Source organism: Sus scrofa, chromosome 12 (assembly GCF_000003025.6).
Source record: "Sus scrofa isolate TJ Tabasco breed Duroc chromosome 12, Sscrofa11.1, whole genome shotgun sequence".
Classification (NCBI taxonomy): domain Eukaryota; kingdom Metazoa; phylum Chordata; class Mammalia; order Artiodactyla; family Suidae; genus Sus; species Sus scrofa.
This window is the reverse complement of record NC_010454.4, coordinates 36092559-36118033: the sequence shown is the minus strand read 5'-3', so window position 1 is coordinate 36118033 and position 25475 is coordinate 36092559. Positions and strand designations below refer to the sequence as shown.

Sequence of the window (25475 nt, the reverse complement as noted above, 5' to 3'; positions counted from 1 at the left end):
TTTAGATTAGACAAAAATGTTCACTGATAGGGAATTAAGTAAATTTTGGTGCATCTATCCAGCAGGATATGCTATGCAGTCTTAATGATACAGACACACACACACACATATATACATATATATATATATATCAAATAAGATATAAACAGGTATTCATAGTGTGATATTTCATAAAAATATTTATACCTGTGTATGTGTACAAAAATAATCTGGAAAAATAAACACTAGATGTGAACTGGTTAAACAGTGGGACTAAGTGACATGATCTTTTTTACTTATACTTCTTTCTGCAATAAAAATGGGCTGTGTGTCTAAAAAAAAAAGAAAAATTTAGAATAATTCAAAAAACATTTAAATGAACTCATTTTTCTTCAAAGATACCAGTACACAAAGATACAAGATACACAAAGAAGGAGTTCCATTGCGGCACAGTGGGTTACGGATCCAACGTGGTTGCTGGTGTGGCGCAGGGTCAATCCCTGCCCTGGAAACTTCCACATGCCACAGACACGGTCAAAAAAAAAAAAAAAGAAAAAAAGATATGCAAAGAAAACTGATAGTATTCTCACACAATGGATGATCAAATGCTCCCCCCAAACACAAGTTTTTTTAGTCAGAACTTGCTCACACTGTAAAGAAGTCAGGATGAAGTCTAACACTAGGGAGGTATGTTTCATGATTAGAAGGAGGCAAAAGGTTGGGGCAGCATTAAGAGAAAAAAATTCTTGTAGTTTCAACTTGATGCAGTTTCTTTTTTGTGTGGGGAGGGGCAGGTAGGCAAGGTTATGGTTAAAGGGTTTTTTTTTTTTTTTTTTTTTTTTTGGTCTCTGGTGCTTCATACAATTACCTACGATGGCTGCACTTTAAAAACAAAAGGTTAATTTCTATAAAACTGGTATTATATAATTATTTTTTCTTTAATGTTCACTTTACTTAATTCTAAATTAAAGACCGCAGAGTAGTTAACACTGAACTATTACTCTGAAGCCACCTAGAAAGATATGTCCTGTGGCTACGTTTCATTTCCGGAGCCAACCAGGCCTGTCTTACCACCTGCATCTGGGCTTATAACTTCCTACTGTTACCTTCTGAAGCAGAAGTGCTTAAGGCATCATTCTTTGTGCTACTCAATGTTTCCTTGACAAGTCTCACACCAGAAACATCAAGCTATTATACAGTACATATTGACAATTCTCCTTTACAGGAAACTTTAGGTTTTCTTCTGCTGCCTTAAGCTTTATAACCCATCCAATGTTTTTTGTGTGTCACTATGACTGACAAAGCAGAATCCTCCTCATCTAAGCTACACTATATGAGATGCACTTTCAAACTAGTCTATCAGAATGACTAGTCATGAAGTTTTAAATTAAAATTGTATATAAATTCAAGTTAGTTATGTCTTAAGTCTTGATGAAAGCTTATTTTGTAAAAATTTAAATAAGTTATTATAGAATGGGTGAAATATCCTTAATTCAGAATTCATTAAATCATTTATCCATTTGCCTGGCTCTTCAGACAGTTCCTTATAAAGTAAGATTCAGTAATTCAGATAAATAGGGAAAAAGGAGTAAACATTGCCCCAAATCTTAGGCTATTTAAAAATACTTTACAGTAAGTATTAAAACACAAAATAAGGGGAGTTCCCGTTGTGGCACAGCAGAAACGAATCCAACTAGTATCCACGTCGTTGCAGGTTCAATCCCTGGCCTCGCTCAGTGGTTCTGGGATCCAGCATTGCTGTGACCTATGATGTAGGTCGCAGACAAGGCTCAGATCCCACGCTGCTTTGGCTTTGGCTGTGGCTGTGGCTGTAGCTCTGATTCGACCCCTAGCCCGGAAATTCCATGTGCTGTGGATGTGGCCCTAAAAAAAAAAAAAAAAAAAAAAAAAATTGCAAAATAAGGAGTTCCTGCTATAGTGAAGCAGGTTAAGAATAAGACTAAGGATCTTGCATTGTCTCTGCAGGGGGCTGGGTCACTGCTAAGGAATGAGACCGATCCTAGGCCCAGGGCAGTGGGTTAAGGATCTGGCATTGCTGCTGCTGTGGTGTAGGTCACAGCTGCAGCTCAGTTTCGATCCCTTGCCCAGGGAATTTACATATGCTGTGGGTGTGACTGAAAAAAAAAAGAAAAATAAGCATGAATAATGGGATATTCGTAATCATAAATATATGAATACATATTATCTATATAGTACTGTCTTTCAAAACACTAAAATTTTTTTAACTTTTTTTTTTGGCTGTGCCCACAGCATAAAAAACTTCCCCGGTCAGGGGCTGAACCTGAGCCACAACTGTAACTAGAGCCACGGCAGTGACAATGCTAGATCGCTAACTCAATGAGCCACAAGGGAACTCCAAAAAAATTTGTTCAATGAAAATCTAACATCACAATCTGAAATTTGCACTGTAAACCTCCACGACTATTTTAAATTTTGAATTAGTAGAATAAAAATTAAGAATTTTTTTTAAAGTTGCATTAACAATCTTCTATTACTCTTAATCTGTGTCTCCACAGTAAAAACATTTTCATATGCTAATGAAAATCTCTAGAGGTAAAGTTTTCCTTAGTTTCAACTGTCTCCAAATCATATTATCACTAATGAAAGAGAAAACAAAACAAAACCTGTCACTCATTGGTTTTAATATAGTATTTAAAATGTGTTAATTTGCTCTACTCTTCTTTTTTTTTTTCCAGCTGCACCCATGGCATGTTTAAGTTCCTGGGCCAGGGATCAAGTCCAAGCCACAGCTATAGCAATGCAGGATCCTTAACCTGCTCGCCCACAGCAGGAGGGAACTCCTATTCTTCTCATCTTTTACTCACTGAAGAATGAAGTATGCTGTGTAAAGAATACATATTTACTAATACATATTCACTCAGTTCAACATACATAAAAAGGTATATATCTCTAAATAGGACCAATTAGAAAAAGGAAGGAAGGAAAGAAACAAACTGCAGTTCTGAAAATGCAGCACCTTTAGTATAACTGTCATTTATTATAAGTCTCTAAGTGTAGATGAGGGTAAAATTGAACGATTAGCTCTTTGACAATGAGTTAACACTGACAAGCTCTATTTCCGTAAACTAGCTAACTGCATAATGTGCCAGAATATTTTGAGAATATTTACATCTCATGTAATCTTCATTTGATAGAAAAGAAAAAAGCGTCAGACAGATTAAACAATTTATTTTAGATCATAAGTCAGTGAGCATAGCTAGAAAGATCTGAATTCACTTTTTACACACCATAAACAGGTACATTACAAACAGGACTAATAAATGCAATGAAGACACTATGCAATGAAGCTTGCTGAGTTGAGTTAGAAGTTAACTAGAAGATAACCACTAGTTATCTATGTGGTCTTGGGCAAACATCTCTCTGGATGGTGCCTCAGTTTCCTTACTATAAAATGATGAAACGAGGCTGACTGAATCAATGTTCAAAGGTTTGTGTACTGGAGTTCCCATTTGGCTCATTGGAAAGGGATGAATCTGACTAGTATTCGTGAGGATGCAGGTTCCAGCCCTGGCCTCACTCAGTGGGTTAAGGATCCAGCGTTGCTGTGAGTTGTGGTGTAGGTTGCAGACTCGGCTTAGATCTGGCATTGCTGTGGCTGTGGTATAGGCCAATGGCTGCGGCTCTGATTTGACCCCTAGCCTGGGACCCTCCATATGTTGTCAGCGTGGCCTTAACAAGACAAAAAAAAAAAAAAAGTTTGTGTACTAAAGGATAAAAATTCACAAATAGCCAGAATATTACTTATATTATTACAAATTCACAGTAGTCAGATTTTCCAAGAAAAAACACTCTCATTTTTCAGAATTTTAAAAAATTTTATTTTGGAAAAACCTGAGTGTCACCGGAATCTCTTGGTGGCCAATCCAATTCCACTCCAACTTTCTGCTTGTCCACCTTGCACCTCTTAGAATAACACACTCAAAAGAAGCATTTTCAGGAGTTCCCATCCCGGTTCAGTGGTAACAAACCTGACTAGTATCCGTGAGGACACAGGTTCAACTCCTGGCTTCGATCAGTGGATTAAAGGATCTGGCAACGAGCTGTGGTGTAGGTCACAGACACAGCTTTGATCCAGTGTGGCTGTGACTGGCAGCTGCAGCTCCAATTCAACCCCTAGCCTGGGAACTTCCATATGCCGAAGGTGCAGCCATAAAAAACAAAAGTAAAGCATTTTCAACTCCAAAAGCATTGCCAATAAGATATAATGACCTCCACTATTTCTCCAAAGCTGCTCTCCCCAAGGTTGTAGCTACATTTCTTTCTCTTTCCTATTTTCACCAGTTTCTCTAGCTTCTTCTTCCAAAACTTTTCAAAATCGTGTTGGCTTATACTCAACCAATGTCCAGTAGAGGTCCCAGTTCATAACAACAACAACAAAATTTTTTTTTTGGCTTTTTAGGGCTACACCTGCAGCATAAAGAAGCTACGAGCTAGGGGCAGAGTTAGAGCTGTAGCTGCCAGTCACAGCCACAGCCACATCAAACTCGCATCCTCATGGATACTAGCAGGGTTTGTTACTGCTGAGCCACAACTGAAACTCCCACAGAAACCTTAATATAGTATTTTACTTCAAACTCCTAATAATCCCATGGTCTGGAAATTCTAGCAGTTCAACTGATGCAGATTTTATAAAGCATCCTTCCTATCCAGTTTTCTCTTCTGCTCTGCTCCAAAGGCACTACCATATGGAGCCAATATAATGATAAGAGTATATTACATGTAATGAAAGTAATCCCATATTTGTTTCAAACTGCATTCAGTGGTATCTCATATTCCATTAAGAGACTAACAGGAATTCCATATGCAAACATATTAAAAGTACATATCTCAATAACTCACCTTCCATACTGACTGATCTTGATTTAGACTCATTTAATTTTGAAAAGAACAGTATTGCTTTAGCCCACTTAGTTTCTTAGTTCTTTATATATATAGCATCTCAACCTTTTGTCAGCATGCAAGGAACAACTTACTCCCCAGAGGAGGAAAACAGGATAAGGAAGAGAAAGGGAAGCCCCTTGGGTAGTTAGAGCAAAAACCTGATATCAGTTATTAACTCATCTAGACACTGGAATGTAGTATCTCAATTACCATGAGGTTATCATTGAAGGCCATTTGTGATTTAGTATGACAATACCATTTTGAATGTCACGTACAACTTGTGATTTTTCAATAAATTTACCTTGAAAAAAAGAATCTTGAATAAAGAAAAACTACTAACCAAAGGTGAACCAAGCTATGCATTAGGAAAAACAATTCTAAATTTAGCACCCCAAATTACAGCAAGGAAAGCCCTCACACCACCATTCACAAGTCTCAGTTTAAGCAATTTATTTTTGGCAAGCCAAATCACAGCTGTCAACGCTGGTTTTTTTCCACCCCAAAATTACATCAAGTATTTTGAAAAAATGTAGACATCTTCAACTGGGAGAAAAGTAAGTTACAAATGCCGTGTGTCGTTATAAATGCTTAACAAAAAAGTCACACGGAAGGAGGTTTTTGTTTAAAAAAAAAAAAAAAAAAGCAAACAAACAAACCCTGGAAGATGCAGCAGAGCCCCCTTGCTCCCGAAATAAAACTCCTGGTGGCTGTAACAGCAGCGGCAGCGCTACTCCCGACAGAAGTTTTCAGCTGTCACTTCTAACAGCTGAGCGCTTCCTAGGAGAGAAGCGACAGGCCGAGAAAAGAGGTGGTTGTGGGAGGTCTGAAGATTTAATACTTGAAATCTTACACTCAAGGGAAACCCTTCCGCTCTTCACCTGCACTTACGGGACACCCAGCCAGCGCAATCCCCCTCCCCCCAACACACGCTTCCACCACTCGCGCCCCACCACATTTAAGTCCACTAGCTCCAGGAATCGACCACGCGCCCTTTCTCGTTCCCTCCGCAGGCTGCTCCCAGCTGCGCTGTTCTGGGGCTAGGGGCGCGACCTGCACCTGCAAGCCCCGCAGCGGCCTCACACCTAAGGCCAGGTCCGCCCCACCCGTCCCCCCCCCACCCCCAGCTTCTGGCCGCGCGGCACCTCGGCTCCTCCCGCGGACTACTCGCTCCCCCCTGGGTCTCCGCGCTCTCGGACGCGCGGGGCTTCCAGGGCCCGCGCCACCGCCCCGGCCCTGTCACCTCGGGCCCCCCGGGACCCCGGGCCTCACCCCCTCCTCCAGCTCATCCTCAGAGCCCGCGTCCTCTGGCTGATCCAGGTCTATGTCAAACACTCCTGCCATGTCCTCAGCTTCCCTGTCTCGGAAGTCCGGCGCTGGGTAAAAGCCGTCCCGCCTCCGTCGTCGCCTCATGGGCCCGGACCCGCCGCAGCCACTGCTGCCGCTGCCGCCATCACCGGCTGCCTAGGCTCAGTGCGTCTGCGCTTAGGCCCCAGACTGGCTCCTGAAGTTCAGCACTGGAGCATGCGTACAGGATTCTGTGAAGCCGAACTGTGGGCAGTGAACATGCGTAGAACTATTGCCAGGAACCAGGTACTGGCAGAAACATGCGCAGAAGCCCAGCCGAAGCCTCTCTTGGAAGCCAGATCATGCGCATTGTCAGCTAAAGAGTTTGATGGACAGCGAGCATGCGTACCGTGTCTGAAATTGATAAATTGAAATTGAACATGCGTAATTAACCTTACTGAATAGGAAAAAAAAAAAAAAAAAACACCCACCGCGGGGAGGGCGGGGGGGAAAAAGCGCAACAAATCTCTACGTTTGTGGTACATGCGCATTCGTTCTCTGTAGTTTTTTTTTTTCTTTTGAAAGAGCATGCGCATAATAAGAGGGTTGCCCCTCGAATTTGAACCGGACAGAAACGGCTGGTTCTGGGGCTGGCAGTGAGTGGGGTTTTTGGGGAGCTGCTGGGGTGGTATAGAAAGGGAGCATCTTGGCTTTGCTAATTACTAGTTCGGTGGCTTTGCGAAAATCACATAACCTTTCAGAGCCTTAAGTTTCCTTATCTGTAAAATGAAAGTAATGACATCTATTTTGCAGGCTTGTTTGATAATTTTAAGTACAGAGTCTGGTTCCCAAACCACAGCTCTTTCCATTGCTCCGTGGACTCGGTGTGAGGTCTTAACCAAAAGTTGTCTCTTTACATTGTTAAAAATAGTGAATACTTTCTCTAATATTTCATCCCGTCTTTTTTTCCCCCCAAGCTTCGTCTCCCATGCTGTCCTCCCTGAGCTAAATACAAAGTCTTTCCTGTGTTACTGTGGTGCCTAGAACAGAAAGACGATTGGAGGGAGAAAATAATTATTTGGAAGAGAGAATATTAATGTTAATAAAATGTGCTATTGTTGAGCTAACTTCTGCATTATGTCCCTGTGGTGTGAAGTGTATGCTATGAATTCCTTCAACCGGGATTCCTTTTGTTTTTTTTTTTGTTTGTTTTAAATGCATACTTAGGAAAATAGTGATTACAAATGAAAATTTGAAAACTATTGAGCTTTATATAAATGAATTTGGGTACAGTAAATCCCAAAACCATATAAAGAAAAAGAACAACTTTCTTAAATGTTTGGCTTCTTAGACAAGATAGCTATTTTATCTACAGCGCCATAGACATATATAGTATTTTTAAAAATGTTTTTTTCTTTTAGGGTCACATCTGAGGCATATGGAAGTTCCCAGGCCTGGGGTCGAATCTGAGCCGCAGCTGCCAGCCTATGCTACAGCCTCAGCAATGTGGGATCGAAGCTGCATCTCTGAGCTATACTATAGCTCACAGCTATGTCAGATCCTTAACTCACTGAGCAAGGCCAGGGATCAAACCTGCATCCTCATGTATGCTAGTCAGGTTCATTGCCCCTGAGCCACAATGGGAACTCCTAAAAAAATTAATTTTTATTGATTGTGTATTAACGTATGTGATACTTTATTTGTTCTTTATTAATAATGTAAAGGCTATATTACTCAAAGGCTATATTTTTTCAATTACAGGTTGCTCACTTTTTTGAGAGAATAGGCCTAGTTCGTGTCTCAGCATGTCAATAGTAACAGTGCAACTTGGTCAATGTGGTAATCAGATTGGTTTTGAAGTGTTTGATGCTTTATTTAGTGATTCACACTGTCCCCAAGGACTCTGCTCTAAAAGAGAGAATGAGGCATATCAAGCATCTTGCAAAGAAAGATTCTTCAGTGAGGAGGAAAATGGAGGTATGTGTGCTCCAGAGTCCTGTCCTTTATTCTGACGTAACCTTTTCAAGGCCAGACCTTCCTCATGGTGTCTGAACCCTTTCCTCGTCCACCTTACTGCAGAACGACTTTGCTTTCAGCCCTTTGTTTCTTTATTAAGAACTTTTGTCTCTCTGGTGACATATTCCCCTCAACACGTTAGCAAGCCCAGATCTTGCCAATCCTAAACCAAACCTGACTTAGCTCTTGACTATAGCTTTCTTCTTCCTCTTATCTCTTTGCTTTCTCATCTAAGATTCTGAAAGAAGAACCCTCATTAACCAACTATAATCCTGCTTCTGCCCTATAATACCACTGAAGTTATTCCATGAAAAATTCCCAATGATCTCTTAAATTACCAGGTCCAATGACTGGTTTTCTTTTCCTAAATCACTTAACTCCTCGGGAGTTCCTGTCGTGGCTCAGTGGTTAACTCATCCGACTAGGAACCATGAGATTGCAGGTTTGATCCCTGGCCTTGCTCAGTGGGTCGAGGATCTGGCGTTGCCGTGAACTGTGGTGTAGGTCGAAGATGCGGCTCGGATCCAGTGTTGCTGTGGCTGTGATGTAGGCTGGCGGCTAAAGCTCCAATTAGACCCCTAGCCCAGGAACCTCCATATGCCTCAGGTGTGGCCCTAGAAAAGACCAAAAAAAAAAAAAAAAAATCACTTAACTTCTCTACCTCATTTGGTAACCTTAACTATAAAACTCTCTCCTTGAAACTCCTCCTGCTTAGGCTCCGAAATTTTCTCCTCCAGCGGTTGCATCTCAGTGTCTCTGCTATCCTCACTTGTATAATGCTCTCTGAGCAATTTCAATTACTCTTGAATTTTGCTACATCTTTTATACTAGTGATTCTCAACTCTTAGTCTAGCCTTTCTTCCTCTGCAGACTGATTAGTGAATATCTCCACCTGTATCCCTCATATGTACCTCAAACTCAACTCAAGGACATACCAAGGACATTTGTTTTCTTTCCTTTACAACTAGGCTCTTGGGAGTTCCCACTGTGGCATAAAGGGATCAGTAGTGTCTGTGGTTAAGGACCCAGCATTGCCATTCCAGTGGCATAGGTTGCAGCTGAAGCTCAGATCTGATCCCTGGCCCAAGAACTTCCACATACCTCGGGTAGAAAAAAACAAATTACTGCCCCCCCCGAAAAAAAAAACTTGGCTCTTATTACCCACATACCATCAGATGTCAAGAGCTGCTTGGTTTACCACCTACATATCTCTTGAAACTCTTCTCCACTTTCCATCTTCACTGTCATTGCCTTAATTCTAGCTCTTGTCCTCTCTTACCTGGACTGTTTCAAGACTCTCTTTCTGAGTTTCCCTGCATGGTCTCTTGTGTCTATCACATCTGTCCTCCACACTGCTGTATTGAAAAAACATCTGAATAGCCTCCCCTGCTTGAACATTTACAGTGGTTTCTCATTGCCTAAAAAATAAATTTTGGGTGTTCCCATTGTGGTACAGTGGAAACAAATCCAACTAGTATCCATGAGGATGTGGGTTCAATCCCTGGCCTCACTCATTGGGTTAAGGATCTGGGGTTGCCATGAGCTGTGGTGTAGGTCGCAGATGGAGCTAAGATCCTGTGTTGCTGTGGCTGTGGCATAGGCTGGCAACTGCAGCTCCACTTCAGCCCCTAGCCTGGGAACTTACATATGCCACTAGTGTGGCCCTAAAAAATAAATAAATAAATTTCAACCATTTTAGCATCACGTACAAGGATTTCTAAGATCTGAGCCCTGCCTGCTTTCTATCCATCACTTCTTGCAACTGCTCTTTCTCCACCTTTTTCTTTAATAATTCTGAGCTGCTTTTTGTGCCCTTGGTGTTTTGTACCTCTGGATGTGTTACTCTGTTATTGTGGGTTTGTTGTGGGTCATAGCACATCATACTGTGGTTTAGTGTTGAGGTGTTTTATCTCTCCCTCTGGTCCTCCTAGTCCTCCTAGGGCTGGATTAATGTTGTCTTCATCTCTGTGTTCCCAGCATAGTACATAGCACATTATAAGCACTCAACAGGTATGTGTCACCTTGACTCAGTCATCATTTTAGCCCATGTTCAGTCAACCCTGCTTAGCAGAAAGCTAGGCATTATGAACTATCCGCATATACCTGTTGCTTCCCACCTCAGTTCCTAAGCAGGATGACAGATCTTCCTATCCTCAGTCTTTGAATTGTTTTTTGGACCTCGAAGTTTGCGCTCTGAGTTAATTCAGGTGAGACATATGCAGTATTTTTCTTTTGACTTTTTCCCCTCTCTAGTTCCAATTGCTCGTGCTGTGCTTGTTGACATGGAACCTAAAGTTATCAATCAAACACTGTCAAAGGCCGCCCATTCTGGCCGATGGAAATATGGTCAGCATTCTTGCTTCTGTCAAAAACAAGGTTCTGGAAACAACTGGGCATATGGGTAAGAATAATTCCTCATGAAGACGAATACCATACGGTATCACTTATATGTGGCATCGAAAATATGACACAAATGAACCTATCTACAAAACAGAAACAGACTCATGGACGTGGAAAACAGACTTGTGGTTGCCAGGAGGGAAGGGGTTGAGAGAAGGGTGGAGAGGGAGGTTGGGGTTAGCAGATGTTAGCTATTACACACGGAGGGAATAAACAACGAGGTCCCACTGTGTAGCAGAGAGGACTGTACTCAGTGTCCTATGATAAACCATACTAGAAAATAATATTTAAAAATGTATATATCTAAAAAAACTGAAGCACTTTGCTCTACAGCAGAAATGAACACATTGTAAATCAACTATGCTTAAATTTAAATTTTTTTTTTTTTTTTTTGCTTTTTTTAGGGCCACACCCACGGCATGTGGAGGTTCCCAGGCTAGGGGTCGAATTGAAACTACAGCTGCCAGCCACAGCCACAGCCACAGCAACGCGGCATCTTAGTCGCATCTTCAACCTACACCCCAGCTCAGGGCAACGCTGGATCCTTCACCCACTGAGCAAGGCCAGGGATCAAACCCATGTCCTCATGGATCCTAGCTGGGTTCATTACTGTGGAGCCACAACAGGAACTCCTAAAAAAATTTTTAAAAGAATAATCCCTCATAATTTTCAGTGTAGCTAGAGCTGCATAGTTGATTAACGGACAGTGAAGTTATAGCTGCGTGATTGATATAGCAAACATGAAATCTGAAATTGCTGTTTTAAAATTTAGTGTGACTTCAGTCAGAAGACACTCATTCTATCTCATGTAGGTCTGTGCTTCAGGTTGAGGTAGTGATGAAACCAAGGATCTCTTGCAGCAGGGGTTTCCACTTCTTTACTGTCATCCTGCCAGCTAACTTATTATCAATATAGTATGTTTATCTGGCAGATTTTCCAGCTCACAGGGAATATGACAAGGCAGTAGTATTGCCTCAGGTTCTTTGGAAAATTCCAATGCCTGGGGCTCACTTCCAGAAATCCTCATTAATTGGTTTGGGAGAAGTCTGAATATTGGAATTTTTCAGAGCTTCCTTAGGTAGTTCTAATGTGCCGTAAAATTAAAATGACTGCTTTAGGAATATTGTTATGAATATTGAATATTATGTTGTACCATAGACTTGCAGAACTACCTGGTCATTGAAGTCCCTAGCAAAAGGAATGACCTATAAAAGAGAATGTTCTATTCCCAGTAAATTCACTCTCCTAGCAGACCTATTCACCTATTAAAAATATTTCACTCATGTATTTTAAATCTTGTCAAGCAGGGTATCTGTACCTTTCATGAGAGTTAGTTCACTTCCATAGGTTTAAAAAGCCTTCTTTGGGGAGTTACTATCGTGGCTCAGTGGTAGTGAGCCTGAAGAGTATCTGTGAGGATGCGGGTTCGATCCCTGGCCGTGCTCAGTGGGTTAAGGATCCAGTGTTGCCATGAGCTGTGGTGTAGGTCACAGATGCTGCTCAGATCTGGCGTGGCTGTGGCTGCGGTATAGGCTGGCAGCTATAGCTCCAATTTGACCCCTAGCGTGGGTACAGCCCTAAAAAAAACAAAACAAACAAACACATAAAAGCCTTCTCTGGAGTTCCCTTTTGGCTCAGCAGGTTAAGGATCTGGTATTGTCACTGCAGTGGCTCGAGTTGTTGCTGTGGCACATGTTTGATCCCTGGTCCTGGAACTTCTGCATGCTGTGGGCATAGCAAAAACAAAAACAAAACAAGGCAAAAAAGCCTCCTCTACCCTATGTCTTTCTCTGCATTCCATTTCCCCGGTTAAATTGAAAGGTGTTTGTATTTCTTTCTTTTGTATTTCACAGTTACTCTGTTCATGGACCCAGGCACAAAGAATCCATAATGGACCTAATCCAGAAGGAAGTAGAGAAATGTGATTCTTTGAGCGGTTTTTTCATCATAATGAGTATGGCTGGAGGCACAGGATCAGGGCTGGGAGCTTTCGTTACACAGAACTTAGAAGATCAGTACTCAAACTCTTTGAAAATGAATCAGATTATATGGCCTTATGGAACTGGTGAGGTATGAACATATCAATTGAAAATTTTCTATTTTGGGAGTTCCTGTTGTGGTGCAGCAGAAACAAATCTGACTAGGAACCATGAGGTTGTGGGTTCGATCCCTGGCCTCACTCATTGGGTTAAGGATCCGGCGTTGTCATGAGCTGTGGTGTAGGTCGCAGACGCGGCTCTGATCTGGCGTGGCTGTGGCTGTGGCATAGGCCAGCAGCTACAGCTCTGATTAGACCCCTAGCCTAGGAACCTCCATAGGCTATGGGTGTGGCCTTAAAAAGACCAAAGACAAAAAAAAACCCAAAAAACTTTATATCTTGAACTCTTTGCAGTTAAAACAAATGTAGGTAAAAGACTGATCTCACCCTTTCTTTGGAAATGTTAAGTTACTATATCAGGAGTGATTCTACAATACAGTACTTTCATGAACAATTCATTTAACTTTGGAGTTCCCTTATGGCTCAGCAGATTAAGGATCTGGTATTGTTGCTGCTGTGGCTCTGATTACTACTGTACAAGTGTGGGTTTGAATCCTGCTGTGAATTTCCATGAGCCATAGATGCGACCAAAAATAAAATCATTTAACTTTGCTTTAACTTCTCCAAACAAATGAAGTGTCCTTATTTATAAAAATTCCAAAGACAATTGTGCATCTTCTCTCAGGAACCCATTTCTGGCTTAGTCCCTCTGGCTACAGTATGTAAAGCAGGGACCTTGACCTCATTGTGCCATTGCCAATCGTCAAAAAATTTTCATTGCTTTCCATTGAGAGGAAATTTCCATGTAGGCCAATTTCCTGTCGATCAGCCTAGTAGAAGAAATAATAAAACAAATATGAGGAGTTCCCACTGTGGTGTAGTGGGATCGGTGGAATCTGCAGCACTGGGACGCAGGTTCAATCTCCAGCTGGCACAGTGGGTTAAGAATCCAGCATTGCTGGAGTTCCCATCGTGGCGCAGTGATTAACGAATCCGACTAGGAACCATGAGGTTGCGGGTTCGGTCCCTGCCCTTGCTCAGTGGGTTAAGGATCCCACGTTGCTGTGAGCTGTGGTGTAGGTCGCAGACTCGGCTTGGATCCCGCGTTGCTGTGGCTCTGGCGTAGGCTGGCGGCTACAGCTTTGATTCGACCCCTAGCCTGGGAACCTCCATATGCCGCAGAAGCAGCCCTAGAAAAGGCAAAAAAACAAAACAAAACAAAACAAAAAGAATCCAGCATTGCCGCAGCTTCAACATAGGTCACAACTGCGGCTCAGATCTGATCCCTGTCCTGGGAACACCGTATGTTGCAGGGCAGCTGATAAATAAATAATTTAAAAATATGTGTTCCACTAAAATACATATATAGATATAGATAGATATAGATATATGTATATTTTTTTTAAGTGAGGAGTTCCCATCGTGGCACAGTGGAAACAAATCCAACTGGGAACCATGAGGTTGCAGGTTCAAGCCCTGGCCTCACTCAGTGGGTTAAGGATCTGGTATTGCCATGAGCTGTGGCAAAGGTTGCAGACAGGGCTTGGATCCCACGTGGCTGTGGCTGTGGCTGTGGCTGGCAGCTGTAGCTCGGATTAGACCCCTAGCCTGGGAATCTCCATATGCCTTGGGTCTAGCCCTAAAAAGCAAAAAAACAAGTGAAATAAGTCACTACAGGAAATGACGTAGGAATAAAGTTTGATAGGAAATAGTCATCATATATTGAGCACTTATTATACATAGCACACTGTTCTAAGTGCTTTCCTTGCATCCTATCATTAATCCTTACAACTCTAGGAGACTGGGATAATTATTATCCCCATTTTACAGATGAGGAAACTAAGGCATACAGAGGTTAAATAACTTGTTGAAGATCATAGAGCTGGAAAGTGAAAGAGCCAGGATTTGAACCCGGGCAGGATCCCCTTAGAATCTACCCTCTTAACCACTCTTCTCTCCTGCCTTTCTTATTTTTGGCCTTTTTCTCTCCAGGTTATTGTTCAGAACTACAACTCCATTTTGACACTTTCTCGCTTGTACCGCTCTTCAGACGCCCTCCTTGTTCATGAGAATGATGCCGTTCATAAGATCTGTGCAAAACTGATGAATATCAAGCAGATCTCCTTCCGTGATATAAACCAAGTCCTCGCACATCAGCTGGGAAGTGTGTTCCAACCCACTTACTCTGGGGAAGGCTCATGGCACTACAGAAGAAATCCACTAGGTATCTGTCTACCTGCACGTTGCTTGTAGCAAAGTCTTAAGTTCTGAAAGCCTCAAAGTCCTTCTTCTCTGGCTCTTCCCCTCTGCCTGAAGATAAACTCCGGTCTCCCTCATCTCCAAATCCTTCCCAAAGAGCACCTTGGTTCTCTAAACTGTCTTACTGAAAAGATATGAGAGTTACTGAGTTTTTCAGAAGAGTAGAGGGTTTCCACCGATTCCATTCTGGATCCTTGCTCATCTTCTTCTTCTTCCTTTTTTTTAAAATAACTTTGAGGAGTTCCCATTGTGGCTCAGGGGGTTAAGAACCCGACTAGTAGGAGTTCCTGTCATGGCTCAGCAGAAATGAATCTGACTAGTATCCACGAGGATCAAGGTTCGATCCCTGGCCTTGCTCAGTGGGTTAAGGATCTGGCATTGCCTCAGGCTGTGGCGTAGGTCACAGATGTGGCTCAGATATGGTGTGGCTGTGGCTGTGGCATAGGTCTGCAGCTCTGATTCGACCCCTAGTCCAGCAACTTCCATATGCTTCAGGTGTGGCCCTAAAAAAAAAAAAAAAAAAAAAAAAAAAGGGAAAATAATAACTTTGAGATATTCACACACCATATAACTCACCCTTTTAAAGTGTACAATTCAGTGTTTTCCAGCATATTCACAAAGGTGCCCAACGGTCACTTACAGCACCCCATCGTGAAACCCACCATTCTTTTTTCAGCTTATTGGTCACATATTCCTTTATCAATTCAGATCATCTAGATGCCAGTGACTCTGTAATCTATACCCCCTCATCCTCATCTCTTTCCCAAATACTGTCTATCCTAGTTTTCTTAGCTGCCTTTTGCTTCTCCAAATTTAGCATGTTCTGAATGGATTCAGTGTTTTTTTCCCCCATCTTCTCTCCTGTGGCCCTCCTCCATTCCTGTCACCTGGGTTTCTCCCACTGCCCTCCTGCCTCATTCGTATACTCAGCCCCGTTGGTGCCATCTCTGCTGTCTGTCTGCATTCTCTCCTACAACTCTGTCTCTGACACTGGTACCGTTGGGTCAGTAACTCTCAAGTAACATTGCCTGTGCCCCGGAATACAAAGCAGTTCTCTCTCTCTTTTTGCATAAAAAGAGAAGCTCACATCTTCCTGGACCGTCCTGGCTTAGGTGGTCCTGATCCTGCTTTCCTTCCTGTTGCCTGCCTCTTCCCCCTTCAGTCCGTTTTGCACCACAGACCCCAAATGGAGCCTCCCGGATGCACAGATCTAATCCGTGGACTCCTAACCCTCATTCTGTGGCTCACACATTACCTGCCAGATTTGTCGTTATTCTTTGGCCTGGCCTCCACATTATGCCCTGAACCCTAACTTTCCAGCTTCATCCCCTTCTGCCTCCTCTGCATAGGTCTCTACCCATTTTTCATCCTGTCTTCACTTTTTTTTTTTTTAATGGCTGTATCCATGGCATTTAGAAGTTCCTGGGCCAGGGATTGAATCTGAGCCGTAGCTGTGACCTATGCTGCAACAATGGCAACGCCAGATCCTTTAACCCACTGCACCAGGCCAGGGATCAAACCCGAGCCTCTGCTGGGACCTGAGCCACTGTAGTCAGATTCTTAACCAACTGCGCCACAGCAGGAACACCTGCCTTTATTATTTGTTTTGTCTTTTTTTAATAATGATTTTTATTTTTCCGTTATAGCTGATTTACAGTGTTCTGTCAATTTTCTACTGCACAGCAAGGTGACCCAGTCACACATACATGCATACATTCTTTTCTCTCACATTATCATGCTCCATCACAAGTGACCAGACATAGTTCCCAGTGCTATACAGCAGGATCCCATTGCTTATCCATTCCAAAAGCAATAGTTTGCATCTGTTAACCCCAAATTCCCAGTTTCTCCCTGCTCCCTCCCGCTTCCTCTTGGCAACCACAAGTCTGTTCTCCATGTCCATGATTTTCTTTTCTGTGGAAAGGTTCATTTGTGCCATATATTAGATTCCAGATATAAGTGAAATCATATGGTATTTGTCTTTCTCTTTCTGACTTACTTCACTGAGTATGAGAGTCTCTAGTTCCATCCATGTTGCTGCAAATGGCATTATTTTGTTCTTTTTTGTGGCTGAGTAGTATTCCATTCACATCTTCTTAATCCAGTCATCTATCGATAGACATTTTGGTTGTTTCCATGTCTTGTCTGTGTGAATAGTGCTGCAGTGAACACGCGGGTGCATGTGTCTTTTTTTTTTTTTTTTTTTTTTTGCTATTTCTTGGGTTGCTCCCTCGGCATATGGAGTTTCCCAGGCTAGGGGTCTAATCCGAGCTGCAGCCACCGGCCTATGCCAGAGCCACAGCAACTCGGGATTCGAGCCGCGTCTGCAACCTACACCACAGCTCACGGCAATGCCAGATCGTTAACCCACTGAGCAAGGGCAGGGACCGAACCCGCAACCTCATGGTTCCTAGTCGGATTCGTTAACCACTGCGCCACGATGGGAACTCCTGCATGTGTCTTTTTTAAGGAAAATTTTGTCTGGATAGATGCCCAAGAGTGGGATGCTGGGTCATATGGGAGTTCTATGTATAGTTTTATAAGGTAGCTCCATATTGTTCTCCATAGCGTTTGTACCAATTTACATTCCCACCAACAGTGCAGGAGAGTTCCCTTTTCTCCATACCTCTCCAGCATTTGTTATTTGTGGACTTATTAATGATGGGCATTCTGACTGGTGTGAGGTAGTACCTCATAGTAGTTTTGATTTGTATTTCTCTAATAATCAGTGATGTTGAGCATTTTTTGATGTGCTTGTTGGCCATCTGTCTATCTTCTTTGGAGAAATGTCTATTCAGGTCGTTTGCCCATTTTTCCATTGGCTTATTGGCTTTTTTGCTGTTGAGTTGTATAAGCTATTTGTATATTTTAGAGACTAAGCCCTTGTCCGTTGCATCATTTGAAATTATTTTCTCCCATTCTGTAAGTTGTCTTTTTGGGGTTTTTTTTTATGGTTTCCTTTGCCGTGCAAAAACTTGTCAGTTTGATTAGGTCCCATTGGTTTATTTTTGCTTTTATTTCTGTTGCTTTGGGAGATATTATTTCTTTAAGTGTGTTTGCTTATCTTTAAAAGTAACACGCACAGGACCTGGTGGCTCAGTGGGTTAAGGATCCGGCCATTGTCAAAGTCTCCCTCTGACTGCTTCCCAGATGCTACCTCTGTAACAGGCACCATGTGTTTTCTTAGAGGAGGAGTCTGCCCTGTTCACGTTTTGTAGTCCCCGCTAATTTGCAGCTTCCTCGCAGCTTCCTTCGCAACATGTGTCTTGTTAATTTTTGTACATTCCACGGTACTTACCATATTGCACATCTGTTCATTCAACCAATGTTTGTTGACTTCCTGCTGTATGCCAGGCACTATGCTAAATGTTGGGGATCCACTGGGGAACAGATGTTGTGTTCACATTAAACAAATAATTACACCAAGAACGTAAAATTAAAAATTGAGGAGTTGTGGCTCAGCCAGCTAAGAACCCAACTAGTATCCATGAACCCTGCTCTCACTCGATGAGTTAAGGATCCCGTGTTGTCATGAACTGTGGTGTAGGCCAGCAGCTACAGCTCCATTCAACCCCTAGCCTGGGAACTTCCATGTGCCTTGGGTGCAGCCCTAAAAATGACCAAAAAAAAAAAATTGGAGTTCCCTTCGTGGCTTAGCGGTTAACGAATCCCACTGGGAACCATGAGGTTGTGGGTTCGATCCCTGGCCTTGCTCAGTGGGTTAAGGAACTGGTGTTGCCATGAGCTGTGGTGTAGGTTGTAGACTCGGCTCGAATCCCGCATTGCCGTGACTCTGGTGTAGGCTGACAGCTACAGCTCCGATTCAGCCCCTAGCCTGGGAACCTCCATATGCCGTGGGTGTGGCCCTAGAAAAGGCAAAAAGACCAAAAAAAAAAAAAAATTTGAGGCATTCCTACTGTGGCACAGTGGGTTAAGAATCCTACTGCAGTAGCTCAATTTGCTGCAGAGGTTTGGGTTCAGTCCCTAGCCCAGTGCAGTGGGTTAAAGATCTCGTATTACCTGCTATAAAGCACAGAGAACTCTATCCGATATTCTGTGATCATCTATGTGGGAAAAGAACCTGAAAGAGAATGGATGTGTGTATATGTGTGACTGTATTACTTTGTTGTACAGCAGAAATTATCACAACCAAATCAACTATACTTCAATTAAACTTTAAAAAATCAACAACAACAAAAACAATCTGGTATTGCCACAGCTGTGGCGTGGGTTGCAGCTGCAGCTCACTTTCAGTCCCTGGCCCGGGAAACCACATGCCACAGGTACGGCCATAAAAAAAAAAAAAAAAAAAGAAAAATTGAGGTAAGGGGTTCCATGGTAGCTCAGCAGGTTTAAGGATCCAGCATTGTCGCTTTTGTGGCACAGATTCAATCACTGGCCCAGGAACTTCCATGTTTTTCGTGGGAGTGGCAAAAAACCCAAAAAACCAAAAACTTAGGTCCAGATTTCTTATGATAAAGCCTACAGTTGATCACAGTGAAGATATGTGATCTATATTCTTTCAGTTTCTCTTCTCTCTTGCATTCTCTCATTGCTCATGAGTTACAACCTCAGGGGCCGCCTCATCTCTTCTCAGATAGCCCAGCTCATTCTCAAAAGGCTGTCTTTTTTTCTTTTTTGGCTTGCCCACAATTCCTGGGCTAGGGATAGAACCCGAGCCACAGCAGTGACGATGCCAGATCCTTAACCACTAGGCCACCAGGGAACTCCAAAGGTGTCTCTTCATTCTGTTCTTGTTACCTTCCTGCTCCCTCTACTAAGAATGTTATGCTGACCATTTCCCTTTTTCTCTTTCAAACCTCAGTCCCCTTGAAATGGCCTTCCAGCCTCAGTATCCTGTTTGAGGAGTCGGTGCCTGTATCATCCTGTTTGCCTCCTTCCCAGGATTTTTACTCTCTGACATTATTTTGTTTACTACTTTTTGCATACTTTGTTTCTATTGGCTAGAATAGAAATTTCTCGAAGACAAGGCCTTGTCTTTTTTTTTTTTTTTTTTTTTTTTTTTTTTAGGGCTGCACCTGTGGCATTTGGAGGTTCCCAGGTGAGGATTCAAGTCGGAGGTGTAGCTGCTGGCCTACACCACAGCCACAGCAATGTGGGATCTGAGCCACATCTTCCACCTACACGACAACTCACAGCAACACAGGATCTTTAACCCACTGAGCGAGGCTAGGGATCAAACCTGTGTCCTCATGGATGCTAGTCAGATTTGTTGCCACTGAGCCATGATGGGAACACTCAGGCCTTTTCTGTTTTGTTCACCATTATATCCCCTGTCCTCAGAGCAGTGCCTGGCATAGAATAGGTTCTTACTAAATGGGACTAAGCAAATGGAGATAGAATAAAGACAATGGGAGTTCCCATCTTGGCCCAATGGTTAACTAATCCGACTAGGAACCATGAGGTTGTGGGTTCAATCTCTGGCCTTGCTAAGTGGGTTAAGGATCCGGTGTTGCTGTGAGCTGTTTTGTAGGTTGCAGACGCGGCTCGGATCCCAAGTTGCTGTGGCTCTGGTGTAGGCTGCAGCTACAGCTCTGATTGGACCCCTAGCCTGGGAACCTCCATATGTCACAGGAGTGGCCCTAGAAAAGACAAAAAGACACACACACACACACACACACACACACACACAAAGAATAAAGACAACAAATTTGGGGGGTGGAGTAAAATGGACAGGAGTAAGTGCTAGATTGGATCTAGGAAATGAGGGGTGTAGAGCATAATTCATGGGACCCTGGCTTATACAACAGTGCAGATGGTGGTGATGTTAGCTGAAGCTAAGAAAAGCCCTGATTTGGGGATGGTATGGGACAGAGAAAGAAGTGCGTCTTATTTGTTTTTTGTTATTGTTATTTTAGGGTTGCACCCGCGGCATATGGAAGTTCCCAGGTTAGGGGTTGAATCAGAGCTGCAGCCGCTAGCCGCGTCACAGCCACAGCAATTCGGGATCCAAGCCACGTCTGCAGCCTACACCACAGCTCACGGTAACACCGGATCCTTAACCCACTGAGCGAGGCCAGGGACCAAACCTGCAACCTCATGGTTCCTATTCAGATTCGTTAACCACTGTGCAATGACAAGAACTCCCCAAAAAATGTTTTTAAATTAAAAAAAAAAGAAAAAGTCCTTTTCTGTGCAGCATTTTGTAGACATTTGTGTCACAGTTTGTTCCTTCCATTAGGACATAGGATATGAGTTTGCATATCATTAAATTTATATTTCAGGAGTTCCTGTCGTGGCGCAGTGGTTAACGAATCTGACTAGGAACCATGAGGTTGCAGGTTCGGTCCCTGCCCTTGCTCAGTGGGTTAACGATCCCGTGTTGCTGTGAGCTGTGGTGTAGGTCGCAGACGCGGCTCAGATCCCACGTTGCTGTGGCTCTAGCATAGGCCGGTGGCTACGGCTCCGATTCGACCCCTAGCCTGGGAACCTCCACATGCCTCGGGAGCGGCCCAAGAAATGGCAAAAAGACAAAAAAAAAAAAAATTTATATTTCACATTATGGTAGTATGTTTTCTTTCTTCTACAGGTATTTTCTGTAACTATATTAAAATTATATACAACGTAAAAATGTGATATGTTAAAAATATAGAAACATTTAAAATGTATAAAATAAGCTCTGAATGAAAAGATAGCCTTTCTCCATAGTTCTATTTCATTACAAATACAAGGTTCTAAATATAGACAGTATTTCTGTCTTCAGGAATTACTAATCTTGTCTTCTTTCCCAGTAGTGTTTGATGTTGACAGATTCTGATTATCATTTAACACGATCAAATAAGAGAGCTGGGAAAGTTTCTGAAAGAATATTTAGAGAATTACAATAAAGCATATTAGCTCTTATGCTTACTTTGTTTTCCTGAAGTTTTGCTGAATATTTTATTCATATCCCAGTTTCTTAGCTAAAAAGAAACTCTTATTTCCTTTTGGCAAAGTATACTTTCTCACTCTGTTAAGGTAGGTGCCAAAATCAAGCAAATATGTGGTCTGTAATAGACATTGTCTCTGAAGTTGTATTTACATTTTAAAATTTAAGCAGTTTTGGTCCTGGAGGAGAAAACACATTTGATCCCTCAACTATCAAATCATGGGTGTATATGGGCCAGTTGAAACTGTGGAATTTAAAAATTTAGTTCAGGTTTGTTTTTTGTTTGTTTGTTTTTTTTCTTTGCAGGAGACTTAATGGAGAATTTAGTTCCCCATCCAGAATTCAAGATGCTGGGTGTTCGTAACATTCCTCAAATGTCTGAGAATTCATTGGCATACAGCACGTTTACTTGGGCTGGCCTCCTGAAGCATTTGAGACAGATGCTCATTTCTAATGCGAAAATGGAAGAAGGTAAAGGGTATTTTAAAAATATACAGCCCACAAACTGGGAATAATGCCTGCACTGAAGTTCTCAATATAAAGTGGCTTGGGCCAGTTGAAATAATGGTGCTTTCTTCTGGCCAGGGAGGCTCCTGCAGAAACTCACCAGAATATCCCAGGTTGACTTAGTAATCACGTCATGGTTCTGTTTCTCAAAAAAAAATTTCATATGAGTGTGATATTTACTTTTATTTTTGTTAAAGTAAAATGTGAACATAGGGGTGTTTTAAATATATTTATTTTCTCTTTGGCTGAGCCCACAGCATGCGGAAGTTCCCAGGTCAGGGACTGAACCCACGCCACAGCAGCAACCTGAGCCATTTAAGTGTATATTTAAATCTGAACATTGCATTGTATGTAAATTACATCTCAGTTTTTTTAAAAAGTCAAGTAATTATCCAGTACGAATTTTGTTTTTCCTTTTATGGCCAAACCTGTGGCATATAGAAATTCCCACACTAAGGATTGAAACAGCCACAGCAACACTGGACCTGAGCCACATCTGCAACCTATGCCTCAGCTCGCAGCAATACCAGATCCTTAACCCACTGAGCAAGGCCGGGGATTGAACCCACATCCTCATGGATACTATGTTGAGTTCTTAACCAGCTGAGCCACAGTGGGAATTCCTGATAGGAATTTATAATGAGGACGAGAACAGCCTGTTCTACCCTTCCCCAATGCTCAGCAAAAACTATTTTCAGTGTTTTTAGCTGTTTCTTCTGGAATTTGCCTCCATATTTCTAAATGTCTTGCTTATACTGTTACTTTATTGTCCAGGTTTAAATTTTATCAATTGCCTTCCTACTGTGAACCTGAGAATTGAATTTTTCTTACATTCCCGATGCACACATACCTCTCCTTCCCTCCTCCCAGTGTAGTTATAACAGTACTTGGGGTTGGATCCGTTTTCCGTGTTTGTATTCTTTTTGCTATGTAAATACTATTCACAGGTGAGCCAGGTACTGTACACATAGATTACATTTTACTTCATACACGGTTTATTTTTTCCTCCTAGAGTTAATAATTATATTATTTGGTCAGTATTCCTTGTACCTGTCACTAATCCACCCCTTAACCTTTTCCATAAAAGTGAAACGCTCCTCAGCATGTTCAAATGCATCGGGTAATCTTATGACATCCGTCATCTGCTTGGAGATGTCCCTTCGGGAAGCCTTCAGCCTCCCAGGCCAGTCTGTGCTTCTTACTCTCCAGGCTTAGGAGCAGCCAGCCCTGGCAACTCTGCCACCTCCTGTATTCTAGCCTGTTTCCTAGATGTCAGAGCCTATGCTTGCTGGTCTTATTCCCTCATACAGACAGACCATACGCTCCAGGAGCTTCCTAAGAAAGAGGACAGAGAAGGGAGAGATTTTAAGGCTGCAAATGTCATTCTACTATTAAATTCAATAGTTTGCCCAGTCAGAGGATTTGAAGTTGGGAATCCTTTTTACTCAGTTTTTTGAAGGCATTGCTCTAGGACCTTCTGGCTTCCAGTGTTGCTGTTGAGGAATCCCACTTCAACCAGATTCCTAAACCTGTTTTGTTCTCTCTCGTATCTTTGAGGATTTTCTCTTTGTCTCTAGCATTCTGGGATTCCTTAGTGTGGATCTAGCATTTATCTCAACAGAAAGCTGAGGGCAGAGATCTTTATCTGATTTGTCTACTGCTGTATTTTCAGAGCCTCACTGGTTTAGCCTTTCCTGAGCAGAAACCTTCTTCTAGGAGAGAGGGGGGCACTCCCCCCACTGCAGGAAGTAGGGAAGGGTCTGGGGCCCTAACTGCTTTTCATACCGACTTTTAACTAATCCTCCTATCACTTCTTTTATTTGTCTTTTTTTTTTTTTTTTTTTTTTTTAAGGGCCGCACCCGAGCCTTATGGAAGTTCCCAGGCTGGGTGTCAAATCGCAGCTGTAGCTGCCGGCCTGCTCCACAGCCACAGCAACACCAGATCCTGAATCCACTGAGTGAAGCCAGGGATCGAACCCACATCCTCATGGATACTAGTTGGGTTCGTTACTGCTGAGCCACGATGGGACCTCCACTCTGGGCAGAAATTTCAGCTTTCCCTGGTTGCTAAGGCAGTAACCACTGATTCATTTGCTTTCCAGCTTCCAAAATTTTGTTGCCATTATCTTCTTTCTTGTTCTATTTTTGTTCTTGAGTTTATGCCTTTAAAAAAACAAAACAAAACAAAAACAAACAAACAAAAAAAACCTTCCTGTATATCTTGTTAGTGAGACTTGGGGAGCAAACTGGTATGTTTAGTCTATCAGGTTTAGCTAGAAATCACTACGCTGTATTGTTTGGGGAGTATATATTTTACCAATTATAGTGAGTTAGGTTTCAATACTATGAAAGTAGACTTTCCTCTGCATTTACTTGTAATACCTTAGGAATTTTAGGTATAGTACCTGAGATAAGTACTCAGGTTTGGAGATAAGTAGAAAGTTCAGAGCTTAAATAATGCTTCTTGAACTTTTTGGCCACAGTACCTGTTTTTCTAGCAATACCTGTTATCATCTCAAGGAACACAGCGATCCTCAGGGCAGTGCAAGAGGTGCTGCTCTGGGCCCTCTTAGGTCAATACACCACAGTGTCATTTATGGGTTTTTTTTTTTTTTTTTTTTTGGTCATGCCCACAGCATGTGGAAGTTTCTGGGCCAGGGATCAAACCCATGCCGCAACGACCGGAGCCACTGCAGTGACAACTGGATCCTTAACCCACTGCACCACGAGGGAACTCCACACAGTGTCATGTAGAGTGTGTGTCAACATTTTTCCACAGTTAGAGGGTTTTGAACATTTAAATGTTTTCATTTCCTGGAAATATGAATATAGGAATAAGCATAGTAATGTCACTAGCCAGGTAGAAGGATATAGAGATAAAACTCTTCATATGTTCTCAGACTGCTCTCTATGAATCTTGACCCCATTAATATTGCCACCTACGGGCTGCTCGTCTCTCTGCCCACCTGTTTAAGAGGTGTGTATTTCTTACCTAAAAAAATCCTCACTTTACTTTCTCAAAAAAAAAAAAAATTGCCATCTGCAGTGTATCTGTTTCTACATGTCTTAGCAACAGGAGGAGTGAGCAGTCCAAGAGGGAGCAAGCAGAAGTGACAGTGTCTCTTATGACCTGGGTTTGGAAGTCACACACTGCCATTGTGCAGCATCCTTTTGGTAATT

The 25475-nt window shown here is 42.4% G+C and overlaps 2 protein-coding genes across 5 annotated transcripts in view; one reads left to right on the top strand and one right to left on the bottom strand.

Annotated features, from left to right (window-relative positions):
- Positions 1-6450, bottom strand: part of RPS6KB1 (ribosomal protein S6 kinase B1) — a 47704-nt gene extending 41254 nt beyond the window's left edge. Inside the window, exon 1 of one of the 2 annotated variants that reach the window (XM_003131671.5) lies at positions 6172-6450. In XM_003131671.5, coding sequence (XP_003131719.1) covers positions 6172-6312 — 141 coding nt within the window. In that variant the 5' untranslated portion in view covers positions 6313-6450. Of the gene's footprint in view, positions 1-5558; positions 5660-6171 lie in introns of those variants that run through there. The other variant, XM_021067293.1, reaches the window with a different exon arrangement.
- TUBD1 (tubulin delta 1) overlaps positions 6728-25475 on the top strand; it is a 31368-nt gene continuing 12620 nt past the window's right edge. Inside the window, exons 1-6 of one of the 3 annotated variants that reach the window (XM_003131670.4) lie at positions 6769-6842; positions 7948-8163; positions 10456-10603; positions 12456-12672; positions 14633-14864; positions 22095-22259. In XM_003131670.4, coding sequence (XP_003131718.1) covers positions 7992-8163; positions 10456-10603; positions 12456-12672; positions 14633-14864; positions 22095-22259 — 934 coding nt within the window. In that variant the 5' untranslated portion in view covers positions 6769-6842; positions 7948-7991. Of the gene's footprint in view, positions 6843-7947; positions 8164-10324; positions 10410-10455; positions 10604-12455; positions 12673-14632; positions 14865-22094; positions 22260-25475 lie in introns of those variants that run through there. The other 2 variants (XM_005669003.3, XM_013981124.2) reach the window with 2 other exon arrangements.